Below are 17,243 nucleotides of genomic sequence, written 5' to 3'. Positions count from 1 at the left end.
CTCTGATCAGCTGGTAGCAGTTCCCAATGCATGATGCAGCGAGCAGTCCACCAAACACACAGGATGAACTTCTTGTGGTGCAGTGTTGGTTTTGGCTATTTTAACCGCTTCATGGGATGTTAACCAATGGTGACGGCGCCGTCAAGCTTCGTAGAGATTTTCTCATCACATTGTCAACATTCTGTCCAGAAATTGCTTCTTCTTCAGACGAGACAGCAAAGAAACTTAGGTGTCTGGCCGCGTTACCTCCTGGCGCGGAGTAAAATCATGTGGAACCCATTGACATAAATTGTAGTGCTTTCCAAGTGTCTGTAGGTGCTGCCGAATGGTTTCTCTTGAATTGTAGTCCCAGTTCCTCACAGGTCCGGCCACCATTTGCCTCAATTGCTGCCAGAAGATCTTCATTTCGTACATGTGTTTGTCTTCGGGCAAGCGATGCGTCTTCGTCTGTTTCGTCCCCGTCCTTAAACTTGTTAAACCACCGCTACACTGTCCGCATAATCACAAAACCTCGCCAAAAGCCTGGCATATCTTCTGTCCCTCTGCAGCGGCGTTTGACCTCAGTTTTAATTCGTACAACATACACGTTCTTTGGATGTCCCATATTCAATTTGACCTTACGCAAGTTCACACTGTAACTAAACTGCCACAACCAGGTAGTATGTTGGATATATCCACACCGACAACTGACCTTCACCTTATCTCCATTCGCATTCAACTCACGGTGTGAGGGTCAATTGAACACAGACCTCAAATAAAGCGACAGAACTTTCTTGGTTACCTTTATATAAGTGTACATGATTTTTCAAACCTATTCCTGTAAATAAAATATATTGCAAATTAATTCACAATGCTTGAGAATTAATAACTAAAACCCTTTGAAGTAGTAACTCCATGAAAATCGTGTTTCCTGATTATAAACTTTAAAAGAACCACGTAAGTTTCGAATAAAAGAGAGATTCGGCATTTTTTATGGACTTGGAAAATTCATTCCTGTTGTTAAGGTTTCTCAGAAGAGCATTGAAATTCGTCACGATTCTGTGAGTTTAATTCTAACTGTACTTCGCTTGTATGTATTGATATAGTTATTTAATGTCATCTCAAATTGTTAAAAGATAATTTCAATGAAGGAAAACTATTCAAGGTCATGTGAAGAATAACAACACACATTAATTCAATATGTATGTTATTCTAATTATCGTTTATCATATGTTTATTTCTTGTACAAACAGCTAATTTATAGGATTATTTATTACAGAGACTTATTTGATTTAAACAGAGCTCAAGAGACTAATTAATTAAAAAGTTATTATTCAGTTAATTGTTTTGCCCATGTTTACTTTGTATTCTATTAAAGTAGACACTATATCTATTAGAAACTTTGACCTCTTGGTACAGTTGTTTATCCTTGTGGTACTCTATTTAATCTTAATTATTATTACGTAGTACTTGTTTGTGAACTGATAAAGCTATTATCTATGATTTTACTAGATTCACTGTAATCAATGTTCAGCTTGGTGCATAAGAAGAATCATTCTATAATGAGACTGTGTGAATGCAAAGTCGATAAATCAAAAGGAATGTTGTGTTTCTTCATAGTGGTTGCACTTGTGGCTGATGTATGTTATGCATCAGTACATTTCTCGGAATGTTCTGGTAAGAACAATGATAATATAATTAAAAGATAATAATTTATCATAACAAAAATTAGCAAAATAACGTTTGTTATTATAAAAAATGTCTTTGTAGTAGAAATATTCCGATAATAATATTTTCTAATAATGTACCTGCTTTGGTGGCTTAATGTAACAAAAGCTCAGAATACATTATTTATTTTTCCTCTTTTTTTTCTTGAGAAAAATACATTTAACAAATTTATTTGGTCAATAGTACACTCTCTCTAAATTTTCATTAGTACATTCTAAATCACCATTTATTACGATAATAATACTAATACAATTATTGAAGTTACTTACCAGATATGTTATACATTTATGTTAATTAGATAATTTCATTTCAGACAGATCATATGTCGATACTGTAGATATAGATGGCTGTTCCGAAGAAGAAACGTGTATTTTACGATTAGGACAAAGGACGAATATTAGTATTACATTTAGACCTAGTAAGTAAATGTTAAATTATACAATTTTTAAGGATATTAGAAGTAAGAAAGCATTTAAAACATTTCCGTACTGTAAATTTAAGCGTTCATAATCTATTTTAAGGGTATTATGAATATCTAGTAACTGACATTGAGCATTTCCGTTAGTTCTTATTTTTTGTTCTGAACATAACTTACTTGGCATTTACATGAAGTGACGAATAACGAATTATATTTCGTATAATCTTTCACAAAAATAATTTAGTAACCATATGAATGTTCTAACATTTGCATGAATGGAAGTGCTGCCGTCTGTTGTGCGTTTATTCATTATGTTCCTCTTTGTTGCTGAGTCGGCTATACTTCGTTTCTCGTAACCACTTATAAATATTTATTATTTATCGTAAGTGGCATGTTCTTTTAGTAAGATAGAAACAAGTTTTTGTAAAAGTAGTTGTTTAACTGTGTATAACACAACTCTAATGATAAGTTATTTAAATGACTCTTAATCATATCGGATAGCTGATTCAGTGACTATCATTTCGTAAACAGTAAAAGTGATGGAGTTAAAATAACACGAAACATGTGAAAATTTAACAGAACAGGAGTAAAACAGAGTAATTGTGTGGTACTGACAAGAAATGTTTTACTATGTAGAAGCTAAAACTATGGGCACTAATGATAGACGTTTTTCACTTTTCAATCTACTTACATGGATTATATCTACCAGTAACCTTCTCAACAAAGTTTACTTTGTGTTTACAGAAAATTTACGAAGAAACATCTGCACTAGAGGCAGCAGCAAATAATATTGGACAATATGAAATCTCGGAGTATCATTGCATCATTGCATGGTAGACCTATAGCTTAAAGAGGAAGACATTTGTTAGTGAACATTAGAGTGTAAGAAGTATTGCAACATAGATCATATCCTTTATGACTAAAGATGCAGTAAAATGGAAAAAGAGCAAAGTTGTTGAAAATGAGTGGTTTCCAATTTTTAAATAGTGGAATTTTACTAATAGCACAAGTCATTAGGACTCCACATTAAAAAGACCTTTACGTTAAACTAAAACTTAGGTTTCCAGCTCACTAGTCTGATCGAACATAACGTAAGAGCATGCCGATATGATGCCGGGAACGTTCACATTGCTATGGGAGAGAACCGAAAATACCTCGAATCCGTTTCTCTGTGTGTTGTAGATATTGTGACAGCCTAAGGGTGCAGCCTGCTGAACTGACAATGCTGATTTTTTTTTCATTTAAGAGTCTTCATCCCGGCGAAATTAAAATACCGCTAATTTTACAGTAATTATGTGATATCTTCAAATAGATAAAAGATAATCGAAATGTGGAACAAGAGCGCCCTAGACAATATTATTTTACATGAGAAACCGTTATCACAACTCACTTATCTGCTTTCGATTTCATTTTGAAAATCGGCATTTATTTTCGCTTTTCTAAACACCTGAAAACGGAAAGCCACTAGGTTATTTGTGATAACGGTATCTCACGCAAAATAATATTGTCTAGGGCGCCCTTGTTCCATATTTCAATTATCTTTTATCTATTTGAAGATATCACATAATCACTGTAAAATTAGCGGTATTTTAATTTCGGCGGGGTGAAGACTCTTAACATACATATGACGTCTAACCAATGTAAAGCCCAAGCCGCTTGTGCGAGAGACAAAAGTTCGATTTCACATTGAAAACTACCATTTCTAGCAAGTTTTCTCTCTCCATTTCCTAGTATTTTTAAAAATTGCTGAGTTGGCCTACGGGATTTTGCTACACCCCTATCGCAAACTCCCCTGACTGCGAATATTTTTTGTTCAACGACGTCTTGATTTACAAATAATACATTGGAGGATTTATTGGGAAAAAATCCTCCATAGTGAAAAGTAGTGGCGGCGTAAGGCAAACTGGAACCCGGGGCCAGTGAAGTAGATCGAGGCCCCTTCTCCAACAATCATGATTTATACATTGCTATTTTTGACATTCATTTGCATAATCATTCTTTCTGTTTACTCCTCCCCCCACTTTTCCGTTGGTGTGGGCGTTTAAACCGTCTTAATCTGGAATATATTAAATAAATGGGGGTGATATTCAACATCTCTGTCTATTTTTTAATGCTCAGAACTGCCTTCAGACTGGTATCTAAATATAAAACCGGACCAGGGTTATCTTTGCATATATTTTTCTATTATTCATTTTTACACAAAGGACACAATAGAAAAAGGATTAGGAATACAAATGTAACGAAAACTACAACTGACGACAGAAATAACATAATCTAAAGAACAAACAAACGTAACAACAAAATCCAGAATTTATCTTACACCTACAGTATACCTTTCTAGTTTAAATGCGTATTATAATTAGTTGGAATAGTAGAAATAATGCTCCTAATAATGCATTTAGAAACAAATTTACGTGTAAAATGTAACAATAAGCTGATATTGAAAAAACTGCAAATAATATATATATTTTCTAGATTTTTCTTGTTCGGTTCTCGCCTTTATTGTTTCTTTTGTGCAATTTCTCATATGGTTAAGTTTATTCATGGTTTCTCACCTGTCTGAGTTTAAGCGACATGGGTTTCATTTGATTAGATTTTTGTCTTACAACTAGCCCCATTCACATTAATATTTGGTTTCTCTCCAGTGATTATACACGATACTTAAACACTTTACTTTAACGAATTATCAGTAAATAATAGCTAGAATAGATTTCTCTGTGCTTGTCTTTTTCACTTATTTTTTGCTAGGTTTCTCTCCAGTGATAATATACAAACTATTTAGTCCCACTGTTTTTACCAAAATATCAATGAATAGTTAAACACTAGAAAGTTTATCTCCTGCTTGTCTTCTTCACTATTGTTTCCAGATTTCACACTTGTTTTATGATTATATTATTTTGTATTTAATAATTCAGTAACGTTCATATTATATCACTTATAACTGTTTCCATTACCCCTTACTAACACACTTAGTATTAGAATATATTATAACAAAAAATCCTGAATATGATGAATAATTGAGGATATATCATAAGTTAAATATGTGAATACAAAATTCTACTACGGGTTGTACCATCCTACTTTTCATTACCACCTACCACCAGTCAATTGACAGATCTTGACGGCTTTTTATTATTCTTTTGGTACTTTTATATTTTTATTGTCTTAAGTTAACATGAAACTATTTTCGACGATAGTTCCACTACTTTATTATCCTGTGTTCCACCAGCATTCAGAATGCTACATTCCTTGCTTTGGTGGCTTCGAAAGTCTCAATTATATTATCAAGATCCAAAGTATTTGCTATTTCATTTTCGGTAGAAACAATGGCCAAATTCACGAGTCTTTCTTGACTCGTTGTGCAGCGCAAGTATGATTTTATCAGCTTCATTTTGCTGAAAGAAATTTCACATGATGCGACAGATGCGGGCAGTGTTATCAAAATCTGAAGAGCTGTTGCCAAACTTTCATAAGCTTCAAGCTCATTGATTATATATATATTTCAGTATGCCTTGTCGGGTAAAGTCAAGTTGTTCTTTAGCTTTTTGCGCACACCTTAGTGAATGGATTATATCCTTATAATCCTGAAATAATTCAATACCATCCAGGCCATTCAGGTAGAACAAAGCCAAATCAAAGCAACATGCTTTCAGTCTTTCATCTCTCTTACCATCTAGAGGTTGCACAAAGCTGGCAATAGAACACAGGAATCCAAATCTGTCGTTCAGGTCACGCATCTGAGTAAAACGGTCATACATTTGTTGTTACATATCATCTAAATTTCATTGATAGAGCGCTTCACTTCGACCTGATCAGTCAGAAATGCATCTTTGGCTTCTTCTCCAGGCATGCATCTCCTTTTCCTACTGCGTGTACGCACATATTCTCTGCAACTTCCTTCAGTTGCGGATATGATTTCCTCGGCCAGCTCAAGTCTCCAGATACCAATGGTGCCAACTAAGCTCTGTAACTGAATAAGAACCTGTTTGAAACTCATATTCTGAGATTGAAGGCATTTTTTGATTTGAACAATATATGGGAGAACTTCAGATCGGAAGTATGGTAATACAACGCACTGATATTCATTATATATATATATATATATATATATATATATATATATATATATATATATATATATATATATATATATATATATATAAATTATTATTGATCTTCTTATATTGCATGTATACAATCACAAGAATGGACATGCTATACGATTGTAATCAGCTATCTATATGATGGAATTGCGCAATAGTTTGCTCAACTTATCGAGAAACTGTGGGACACGTCACACAAATTACGCCCCGTAAAAAAATACTTCTATTTCCATCTAAATATACAAGGAAACAATGTAACATATAATTCACGTAAATTATTTTCCCTTTTGAATATTTTAACACTTTCTTCACTCTAAATTAGCAGGCTGAAGTGTAAATTTATACGCCAAAAGACAAGAGCAAAAACGGGGGAAACCAGCTAAGCAAAAAGATTTCGCTTGCTGAAAATTTTGTTAGCGTCTGCATCAAAGAGCTTTTAATTAGCAACAGAATGTTAGTACCCTAACAAAGTATAATGTACGTTGATCCCTTCTTTGTGTCCTTCCCTTGAACTGATAAATAAACAGTGATATTTTAGAAAACAGGCTAGCAGACGGGGCATCATTACTTGAATCATAAAAACTTTAGAATGTAAAAAACACAATATATTTCGATTTTTCTTTTATTATATTTTATCTACACTAAGACTTTTCCTTTAAATTTCTCTCAGGTTATTGAACAGAGTGAAACTTTTATTTTTCGCCTGCCCCCAAGAGAGTGAAACGTTTGTTTTATTATTTTTCACCTACATTCAGCCTTTTTCTTTACATTTTCTGGGGAGGGGGGGCAAGAGAGTGAAACTTTAACTTTAGTTTTCATCTATATTCAGCTTTTCCCTTTAATTTTCTTTGGAGATCTCCAAGATAATGAAACTTTTCTTTTATTTATTTTTAATCACATTCGGTTTTTCTTTAAAATTCTTTGTGGGTTCCCAAGAGAGTGAGGCCCTAAGCTATAGTTTGTTTAGCTTATATGGAAATCCGGCACTCATTAATTTTATTAGACATATATTTCTGTTGTTTCATCCGTTATTTGGTGTAATATTGATTGGCAATTAATTGCGTTTACTTTTAGGGAAGGTGGATTATAAACCTTGACGCCCTTGTACGGCTCATACTAACAAGGTTCTCTAGTAATTACTTTTTACCTATCGTCCGGGGACCCCATATAGCAGGGCCTGGGGCGGGGGCACTTCTCGACCCCCTTACGCTGCCACTGATGAAAAGAGTTCATTTATATTTGATTCTTTGGTCCCCTTATACTATAAATACATCATTTAGGATATGTTTTACCTTATTCTAATCTGAGCAGTTAAGAGAGCATAACCATCTAGGAACCCTAAAAAAACGTATTTTATTTTCTAAGAACATAAAAACTAGAATAGATGGTCACATGGATGTAATGCATAACATGTTATTCCAGACGCTATGTTGCCGGATATTCAGCTTAGTGGCACCTCAGGGAACCGTGATGGTTCACCAATGGTATGTGAGATCTCTGGTTCGATCCGAGCTCGCGCCAAGTGAACTTTGTGGTTGACAAACACCGTGTGCGTGAGTTTCCTCGGGGTTCTCCCTCGATTCCGGGCGTGAGCTCATGTGGTTAGGATTCCACGTTAATCAGTAGGTCCATGTCTCATATAGCTTAGCTGTCGAACGGGACGTTAAAATCAACACTGAACTCAACTCGGGGTTCTTCCGTTTCCCCCTACTTTCTTCATTCCACCATTTCATTCATTTCTCATCATCATCGACTCCTTTAGCCTAGCCGGAATAACCATGGGACGTAAAACTCTAAGATTTCATTTTCTGTAATGTGGTTTCGTATAGTGTTATACTTATGCTCTGACGACATTAATGAAAATTGTTGCAACGAAAATATGTACTTGTGTAACATAAACCTGGGTTTAGTGTGCCAAAGATGATGATACGTAGATCCTAATGTAGTTTGGACTAATACTTTCCAAAAATTCGGTACAAAAAGGTGTAATTTTATATGAACTAATATTGTTAACTGAAATGTGCAGGAAAACATTGTTCATAATACGTCGACTTATAACAATAAAATACAGGAATTTCTACACGTCACCTTAATTAATTAACTTTCTTTTGTTCTAAATTGTGCAGAAAGATCATTTGAGTGTTGGATGCCATTGATGATAGTCAATAAAGAGAAAATTTAAGGTGACATTGACAGAATTAAACGAAAGGCATTTATAAGATTAACAAAGGTAAAAAAAATCATTACTGTAGGTTGAATATTTAAGGACAAAAACAAACTTTCATGTTTCACTTTATGAAGGTCCAGAGTAATAAGTAAAGTGGCGATACAGTACAATTTGTCCGTGTGGAAAACCCCATGCTTTGTACCTAGGAGGTGGAATAGTCGAACTCTACTGATTTGCACTTTATTTCTCTTTCTGAGAAATTCACAATCTCCACTATTAGTTTTTGGATATAATCACTCTGCAACGGGATGCACATGTTACACCGGTATTGTAGCTTCATTTCTCCCTTAGAAAATCACGTTTCAGATGCAAATTGCTTCTACATTTTAAGTTTAATGTTTTTTCAAAATATGTTTGAGTATTGTTCAGTCTAATCCAGATGACTAATGTAATTAAATTCGCCATTTTCATTCCAGCTGTAAATGCGACAGAATTAAAGCCCTACGTATTGGTTGAGGTAGAAGACGCCCTAAATGAGCTTGTTACAGTCATACCAGAAGATGCTTGTGAATCTGTGAACTGTCCTTTATCAGAACAAGAAGTTACCACTTACAATGCAACATTCATAGTCAGTTCAAATACACCACCAGTAAGTAAAATATAACAAGCACAACATTTTAAGGTTTTATGTACTCACATTAACCGGGTTTGTAGTTAGGGCTTTTTTGAAATATAATTTTCAAACAAAAATATAAAACTTATTTCTATTCTCAAAATAAGAATTACGTTAGGCTGCAGATTTGGATAATGATACTAGGTGAATTTTCTATGTGTCTCAGGATGATACCCAGCTTTCTAAATTCACTCTGTCCTTCATCATGACCAATTTCGTAATTTTATAAGTATTCAATATGTCTTGTTCATATATACACTATATTAATTTGCAATCTAATATACATTTCACCTTAAGAAAATAAGACCTAGTGTTATTTGTTGCTGACAAAGGTGAAGACATTACTGCTAGCAACAGTGTCCAGTCTTTTCCCAATAAACTTCACTTTTAAAATATATTGAATTTTGAAGGTTTTTTTTTTAAATTGGAATTTAGCGCCCCTCTTAGTATCGATGGTATACGAGACCTAGACTTGCAGCTTAACTTGGGCTGAAAAGCAACTGAATCTCATACCGAGAATCGTACTCGGATCTCCCGGGCCCAAGACGCATACGCTAATCATATACATACTCAAAACGGAGCTCGAATTATGAAGTTGTCTTCCTGGAACTTCGAGGTATCGAGTTAGTAATTCTATTGACGGCGTTGCCCGGTTCAAGGCTCTCCTAGGGTACATAGTAGCAGAGTAAATATGGCATTCGGCTTTTCAAATTTTTGGAAAATGTATGTATCCTACACCGTTGTGTGTGCCAAAGCACTCTTTGGTATATGTCTGGAAGATAATCTTGGACATTATCGAAATTTGGGAGTTGTGCCTTAGCTCAGGGTATACATGCTAATTTTTGGCAATGACCTCTGACCTTCTAAATGAAAACTAATCTTGACCCGAGACTGAAACCACTGTTGTCAAAAATGTTTTACCTTCACCTTTCTAAACAATGAGAGAAGTACTTAGTAAAGGGTGTGTGTTATAGAACGTTCCAGCCAGAAAGATACTTTCCCCAATGTTTACCTACTTGTAGTGCCTGACAAAATATGTAAGGTAAGTCGTTTTTGGTGCAAGGTGTATATATAGAGATGTACTTAATCTTAGATAATTTTTAAAATTGTTAGCTATAAAATTCGAATATTAGTTTTCCCCTTGTTGGAATGGGAAAAAACTCATTTTAAATAACAAATCTATATGAAAATGGATAAGTTCATGCCATAATTAGCATTTTACAAGAAACTCCATTACATTATATTTAAGTTGGTATTTAGTTTCACATTTGAGTCATGTACACTTACTTATTGAAAGTAAGTAATTTACATCTTCGTTCTTTATTGTCTTGTAGCAGTAAAAAATGCTTATTGATATCTTGTGAGTCGCATACCAGAAGTTAATGTTAATCATGCTTAACTTTACTCTGCCAAAGTACACCAAAGTAATTAAAGTAGATTACACTTGTAAGCACCCATTTGCGCGTGTTTATTCAACGATTAGACTCTGTGCTGAAAGAAGTATTGCATTTCCAATGCGAAAAAGACTTTAACCGCACCGCACAATCATCAGGGAAGTTCTTATGTCCCAAGAAGTAATCGAGAAGCCGGAAGAGATTGGTAGTCGATGGGAGAGGCTTCCGGGGAATATGATAGATGGATAAAGATTTCATAGTGCAAATCATGAAAAGTTTGCAATGTGCTTTGTGCGAGTACATTGTCGAGCAACATGAAGACACCTTTTAAAATTTCTGAATGCTTGCGGGCAAAGTGGCAGTGTGTTTCATGCAGTAATGACCCTCAAAGATTGTCTTACCTTGATGTAGAAATACATGCTGGATTAACTCTACCTTAGATCAAAATACCATCATCAAGATCTTCTATGCATCTTCTATGCATCCCTACAATTCCAAATGAATTAGGAACGCACCACACCCACTACCCTTCTGTAGCTCCGCACAGTCGGTAGATTGAAAAACATGAGTTGTCCCCAAACAACAAGGATGACTGCGTAGAGCTGTGGAGTTCAGTAGATTTATAGAATAAACGGGAATATTTCTTGCACGGATTGCCATTTCTGTTGAGAAATGGACCTGCTAGGATAATCGTAAACGTTCAGAACACTGTTGGATCGAGATCTAAGTCTGGTTGTTGTGATGATTTAATGGAGAAACGATCGGTCATACCTTTCCCTGTCGACATGAAATCATCACTGTAAATAGCTATACTCAACTTCATTAAATACACCGCTTACTTGTCCATAAGCATCCAATAATCAGTAGGTATAGCGTTACCATGTTGCACCATAGTACATGCCCACATGTCGGTAAAAACGATGTAAAGACACAATGAGTTGCAATAGGATCCCATCCTCCCCGACCTATTTTTCTGACTATATCTATATCAGCGACCTATATATCTCTCCGTACGGTTGATGACTTATGGGCTTTTTCGCAAAACATACTCTAGGCTTCTTTCATCGCGAAATCTAATTGTTTACTGAGCATTAGCAAAAGTATATGGCTACTTCTGACTAATCAGATATTATAGTTTTCCCTTTTTGACATTTGAAAGTGATACATATAAATCCAGCATTTCAGTAGCACCAGGTCAATACCGGAAAGTTCTTTTAATCTTCGTTTATAAGCACAAAACGTAAAATAGTATTAGTTGTATATTTGTAAAGATACTCGTAACCATGAATATACTGTGTTTGTAAAATTTACTTACTACAAGCGAATAACTAACAATTTAATTTTATTTGTTTCTTTTATTACAGCTTTCAGGATACTTGTACTGGAAATTACAAAATGACCGCCATGGAGCTATCGTTTGTTTTAGAGTAACTGTCTTCCTTAGATCTCAAATTAATTAAAATATATCTTTGAAAGGCAAACTTGTTCGTATTTAACCTTGTATTAATTACAAGGCTCGTATTCATTTTGTATATTTTTGTAATATCAAAAGCCACATAGTAATTATAAATTTGAACAATTATACCAATATATATAATGTTCTGTATATATTATTATGTTCATTTATCAGGCCATTTTATGAATTAATTAAACATGTGATGCTTGGATAAAATTCCCTCTTACATTACTTTACCTGTTAAAAGTAACAATATTATTGCGATCCTAGTCATCTTAGAAAGAAGTTAATTGGTGAAACTGCTATACCATTATTGAGTTGCTGCTGTATCATTGCTAGGAACTGTAACATATGCAATAAGGATAAGAAACTTTTGAATACAGTTCAAATATACTATCCCTCAAACTGTGTCCTTACATTTTTGTGCACAAACTGATGTCTTTTATGTCATCACTAGTAAATACACCTATATACGTTATGAAATGAAACTTTACTTCTTATAAATGCTTTTAACCTTAATTCCGTATCTGATTAAAAGGTTAATCTAAATATCCCGTTAACGCTTTCTCATATATCATATATTTTTTTTTTAATTTACAAAATTAAACATTAATTTTTTCAATGAATAACATTATTGTAATGTATTGCCGTTTCTCTTGGAGTCATTTCCCTTATTTTTACTTGAAACTTACGAAAAGAATATTATAACGTTTTATCTTTGAGAATATATTAAAATATTTACTTTATTATTTAACATGATTAATTTCACAATACATATTTTTCCACTATTTTTATCCATTTCCACATGGCATAGTGTTTTTTAATCCCCACGGAAAAGCTAGTATAGGAAACACAATATAACCGTAAATAATGTATAAAAATAAAAAGCACTCTTGTTTAGTATAATCTCATTTGCTTACTTTCACATTTTTTTTCAAATACCACTCAGCACATACTTTACACATTACCCTTCTGCAATGCTGACAAACAGGCCTATCACAAACAGGTTCTTTGGTTCATTTCTATCTTAAATTTCATATCTCTTTCTGTAAATATCGAGTTTTTTATTAGTTCGTTTAACAATTTTATTAACCATATCGTCAGTAAATGCTTGTAATGGAGGACAAAACTCACCCAGCATTTTGGCCCTGCCCTTTAGCCCTAGATGTTTGACAACAATATTGTGACTCGGTGTTATAACAGTTCGTACAGGTTCTTTCGAGGACCACTTGAGGTTACTGAGTCCATAAAATGGCATTTGACTTTCCGGACTGTCCACTACGTTGTTGTCTACACAACCTAAGTCATTATATTTTTGCTCACTCCCAGTATCATGTTCCGAATTAAATTCTGAATGTTATCATCCTCTTCATCTCTATCACTTATTTTCTCTAGAAGAGGAATTATTAGGTTTTCTAGCTGTGGGTGGTCAACATTTAACTGTTCTCTAAAAGTGGAAGCCGTTGTAACACATACATAACACAACAGAAACAAAAAACTACTTCTAAACAAACGGCAGCGCTAAAGTGTCTTATTACTAGAAGGTGAACGCCAGTTATGATGTGGGGTCACTTCTGGCACCAGCACAAACAAAAGCTTTTTTCTTGAACAACGTACTGACTTTATCTTATAACCACTCCCTTCACATGTTGGCCTTGAACTGATTTCAAGGTACTGAGAGTACCAATATTTATAATCAGAGTATAATTTACGTATATTACCTTGAATATTTGATTTAGCCTAAAAACACCCCAAACCACAGTTTGGGGGATATGAAAATTCTTATTAATCTTTAACGTAGGTTAAACATTACACTGCAAGCACCTTCTGTACGTAGGATAACAATGAGCATACAAATTATTTTCTGGCAAATCGTCATTTTTATATTTGATACAATTACGGTAATAACATTATGTTGCAGTATACCTACATTATAACGTTAGGGTACTATGGGTAGGATGATGCGCCAAGCCATGATGTATTATTCAACTCATTGGCTGTAAGGCTATTTGTAATGTTTGTTTTACTTCATGTGCAATACTTTGGGAAGAACATAGTTATATTCATTGAACTTTCTGTCATTTAAATGTCTTTCAAACAGAAGATATACATTTATTCCTATTAAACTTTATTTCTTCTTACTTTGCACTGTTTAGTAGCAAATGAAGAAAATAACAAATTTGATTGTAAAATTTGATTCTAAACGTTATAAAGTTTTCGCTTACACGTTGTCATACTACACTCTTGACTGAACTTTCGACTCAACATATTATCGGACAAATTCATAACTTGTCTAAACGACCAGAACGCTGCATCTCCAAGTGATGGTTTTTGTAACAATTTTAAGTATTCTTGTCCATTATATGTGTAGTAGACAATCATAAGCTGTACAAATTTGCATTTATTTTTGTGTTCAAGTTGTTATGAATAATGATACACATTAATTTTCTTAAAACATTTTTGTGATCAGCAATAGGGTTCTGATCTGCATAATATTCATACATTTTTAAAGAGTCTATCATTTTTCTTCTTGTAATGTTAGCTATCGAAATAATGATAAAGTAAGATCTTTTCAATTAGAGTGGCAATACTAAGGAGCTCTATAAAATACAAAGACTGATAATCGAGGAAAACCACTACTGATTTGTTAATATTTAACATTTTACAGTGTAACGAAATGTATTAAAAAGTAATTCAGACCGTAACGGTGGATGTTATGCCTTGAATGCCTACTATTAAAATTCATTTTATATTAAGGTAAACTGATCAATGCAATAATTAATATTTTAATATTGTGCGCAGTATTTCATTATAAGGTACTAACATTTGTCCAATATTGTCATAAAAGTAAAATCAATAATAACATAGGAAGATTATTTTAATACTTAGAATTTGAAATATCTATCAATATTTGAACTTTCTATGTATGAACTAAAATGTTATTCTTAGATAATACTAAAGTTTGAGAACATGTGTTTAACAAGTATAATAGTAGTAAAAGTTATTACTATTTCGATAGTTATGTTTGTTTTTTCGAAGTATGATGGATAAGAATGTAAGGGAAAATTTACGAAATTCAATTAATAAACAACGCTAAAAAGAAATGTAAATCATTTGTATGTGTGTAAACAATTTCATAGAAATGTTAAATGAATTTACAAAATAAAGTAAGTAATTTGCTGTTTTGTTATTTTCTCTATATTAATAATAAAGCTTTTGCGGTAAACGCTATCTAAAAATGTTAAGCTTGTTCAACACCAATTTCCATTCACTTTGGTTTATCAATCTAATATTTTCTTTTTTTAAAAATTTAAAACCCCATGATTGACCTTTAAAGCCAAGGGAGCTAGTCAAGATAATAGTGAACAAAAAGATGGAATGAAGAAAGTGGTAGAAAAAGTTAAAAATTGAGTAACCAAACGCATACGGTGTTTGTCTAACACAAAGCATATTTGGTGCGAACTGGAATCGAATCAGTGACTCCACGCACCAGATGTGAGCACTTAATCACTGAGTCACTGCGGCTACTCTCAACCTACAGCTTTTGAAATGAACATAGGTTTCAGTGGTTTAATTTTTACTTATTTTTCTTCAGGCCTATTTAAATATTGTTTTCTATGTAAAATTTTGAATTTCTTGATATTGCTTCTTGTGAATTCTTTGGCATCGACTTTTCCATAACTTTTATTCCTAGTTATCTATTCCAGTAACAATCGGTTGTTTACAACTCAGCAATATTTCTAAACCTTATAGATTAAAAGTACTACATTACTTTTGTACTGTGGTAAGTAGCCAAGCATATACTTTATGAATAATTTACTCCTGAAGTAGAATTTAAAAACAAAACGTTTCAAGATTAGCAAATAATCTAGGAAAGAAGAGAAAAAAGGGAGAACACGCAATATATAACTTAGACCACACTAGAAACTATACACAAATTATTACAAAGGATTCATTTCATTTATTGAACACACTGTCACAAAACTTTGAAGATATATTGAACACCTCAAAAAGTTTTCTTGTGTTGCAGAGTCGTTTGTGATTTCTCCCACGAAAACGCAACAACTAGCATTTATTCAATATGGCTACAGGCGCAAAGAAAGTTTAGGTTGTGCTCGAGTTCCATTCTCATCAGTCTGTCCTAATAGTGCAGCTACTCTTCCCTTCAAAGTTCAATAAAGATTCACCAACCAACAAGTTCATTAGGCGATGATATGCACACTTCACAGCTTTAGAATGCCTCACATCCATCTCGATGTTCGTGAATTCCTAAACAGAAGATTGAAAAATCGATGGATCGGTCGTGATGGGAATTATGATCAACAATTTCTGTAATGGCCTCCACGCTCTCCGGATCTAACCCCATGCGATTTTTTGTGTGTGTGTGTGTGGTGTTATGTAAAATATACAGTGGTTACTCCTCTTCTACCAACAAACCTAACAGAAGTAAGAACTCGCATCAACAATGCTTTCTCTGCGCCTGTTGCAGCTTGAATAAATGCTCACTGCTTCGCTCTCATAGCAGAAATCAGAAACGAACCTTCAAGACAAAAAAAAGTTTGAGTTTCAAAGTTTTGCGACAATATGTCCAATAATAAAGATGCAGTGAATTTATGAAATAGGATCAATCATTTGTAATACCCTGTAGAAGATAAAGAGTTGCCATAGACACGAAATCTTCGGAGAAATATACTCGAACTTTATACGTACAAAATAAAATTCCAGTTTAATTTGCAACATACTCAAAATTTACAAAAGTAAACATATATGTGAATATACACGAAAGAGCAAAATTTACTTTAAAGTTTAATTTATGCTGATATGGAGAATAACGATGGCAAGTGAATTTACAGTGGTTGTGACAAGCTTCATATCGACACGTTTCAAAAACACACAAGATAGAGATTAAGACGAGAGTGGAGTAATACACTCAAACATCAGAGTTAATATATGACCAGAGAAATGATTATGAAATAACATACATTTCGACAGCAAAGATTAAAGTACATCTTCCATCAGCTAAAAAAATTTAAAATGGATTGAGAATAGAACCATTAATCTACATACAAATAAATAATGTCAGTGGCAGTCTATACATAGGGCGAACCTGCCAACCATCAGTGACCTCGCATTTTATAGTGACGCTTGATTTTTATAAAAATATTTATGAGATTCGATAAAATTCGCAAGTTTACAAAATCCGACAGTAGACCAAAAACGTAATAGTTCTGTAAGTAGCCCAGCAGAACACAAACATATGCACCATGAAACCAAAATATTTATATAATTTCTTCCATGTAAATGTTCAACGTATTAGTGAGCTTC

At 33.6% G+C, this 17,243-nt stretch overlaps 1 protein-coding gene across 1 annotated transcript; it reads left to right on the top strand.

The window, feature by feature from the left end:
- Positions 1-1,488: 1,488 nt before the first annotated feature.
- Positions 1,489-15,149, top strand: LOC145664090 (NPC intracellular cholesterol transporter 2-like). The gene is made up of 4 exons (XM_081730439.1): positions 1,489-1,656; positions 2,021-2,125; positions 8,872-9,044; positions 11,827-15,149. Exons 1-4 carry the CDS (start codon positions 1,506-1,508, stop codon positions 11,920-11,922), a joined length of 525 nt encoding a protein of 174 aa, XP_081586565.1. The 5' UTR covers positions 1,489-1,505; the 3' UTR covers positions 11,923-15,149.
- Positions 15,150-17,243: the final 2,094 nt, after the last annotated feature.

This window comes from Thermobia domestica, chromosome 11, assembly GCF_964235325.1.
Source record: "Thermobia domestica chromosome 11, izTheDome1.hap1.1, whole genome shotgun sequence".
Lineage (NCBI taxonomy): Eukaryota > Metazoa > Arthropoda > Insecta > Zygentoma > Lepismatidae > Thermobia > Thermobia domestica.
The sequence above is the reverse complement of the archived record's forward strand: the minus strand, read 5'-3'. Positions and strand labels throughout refer to the sequence as shown.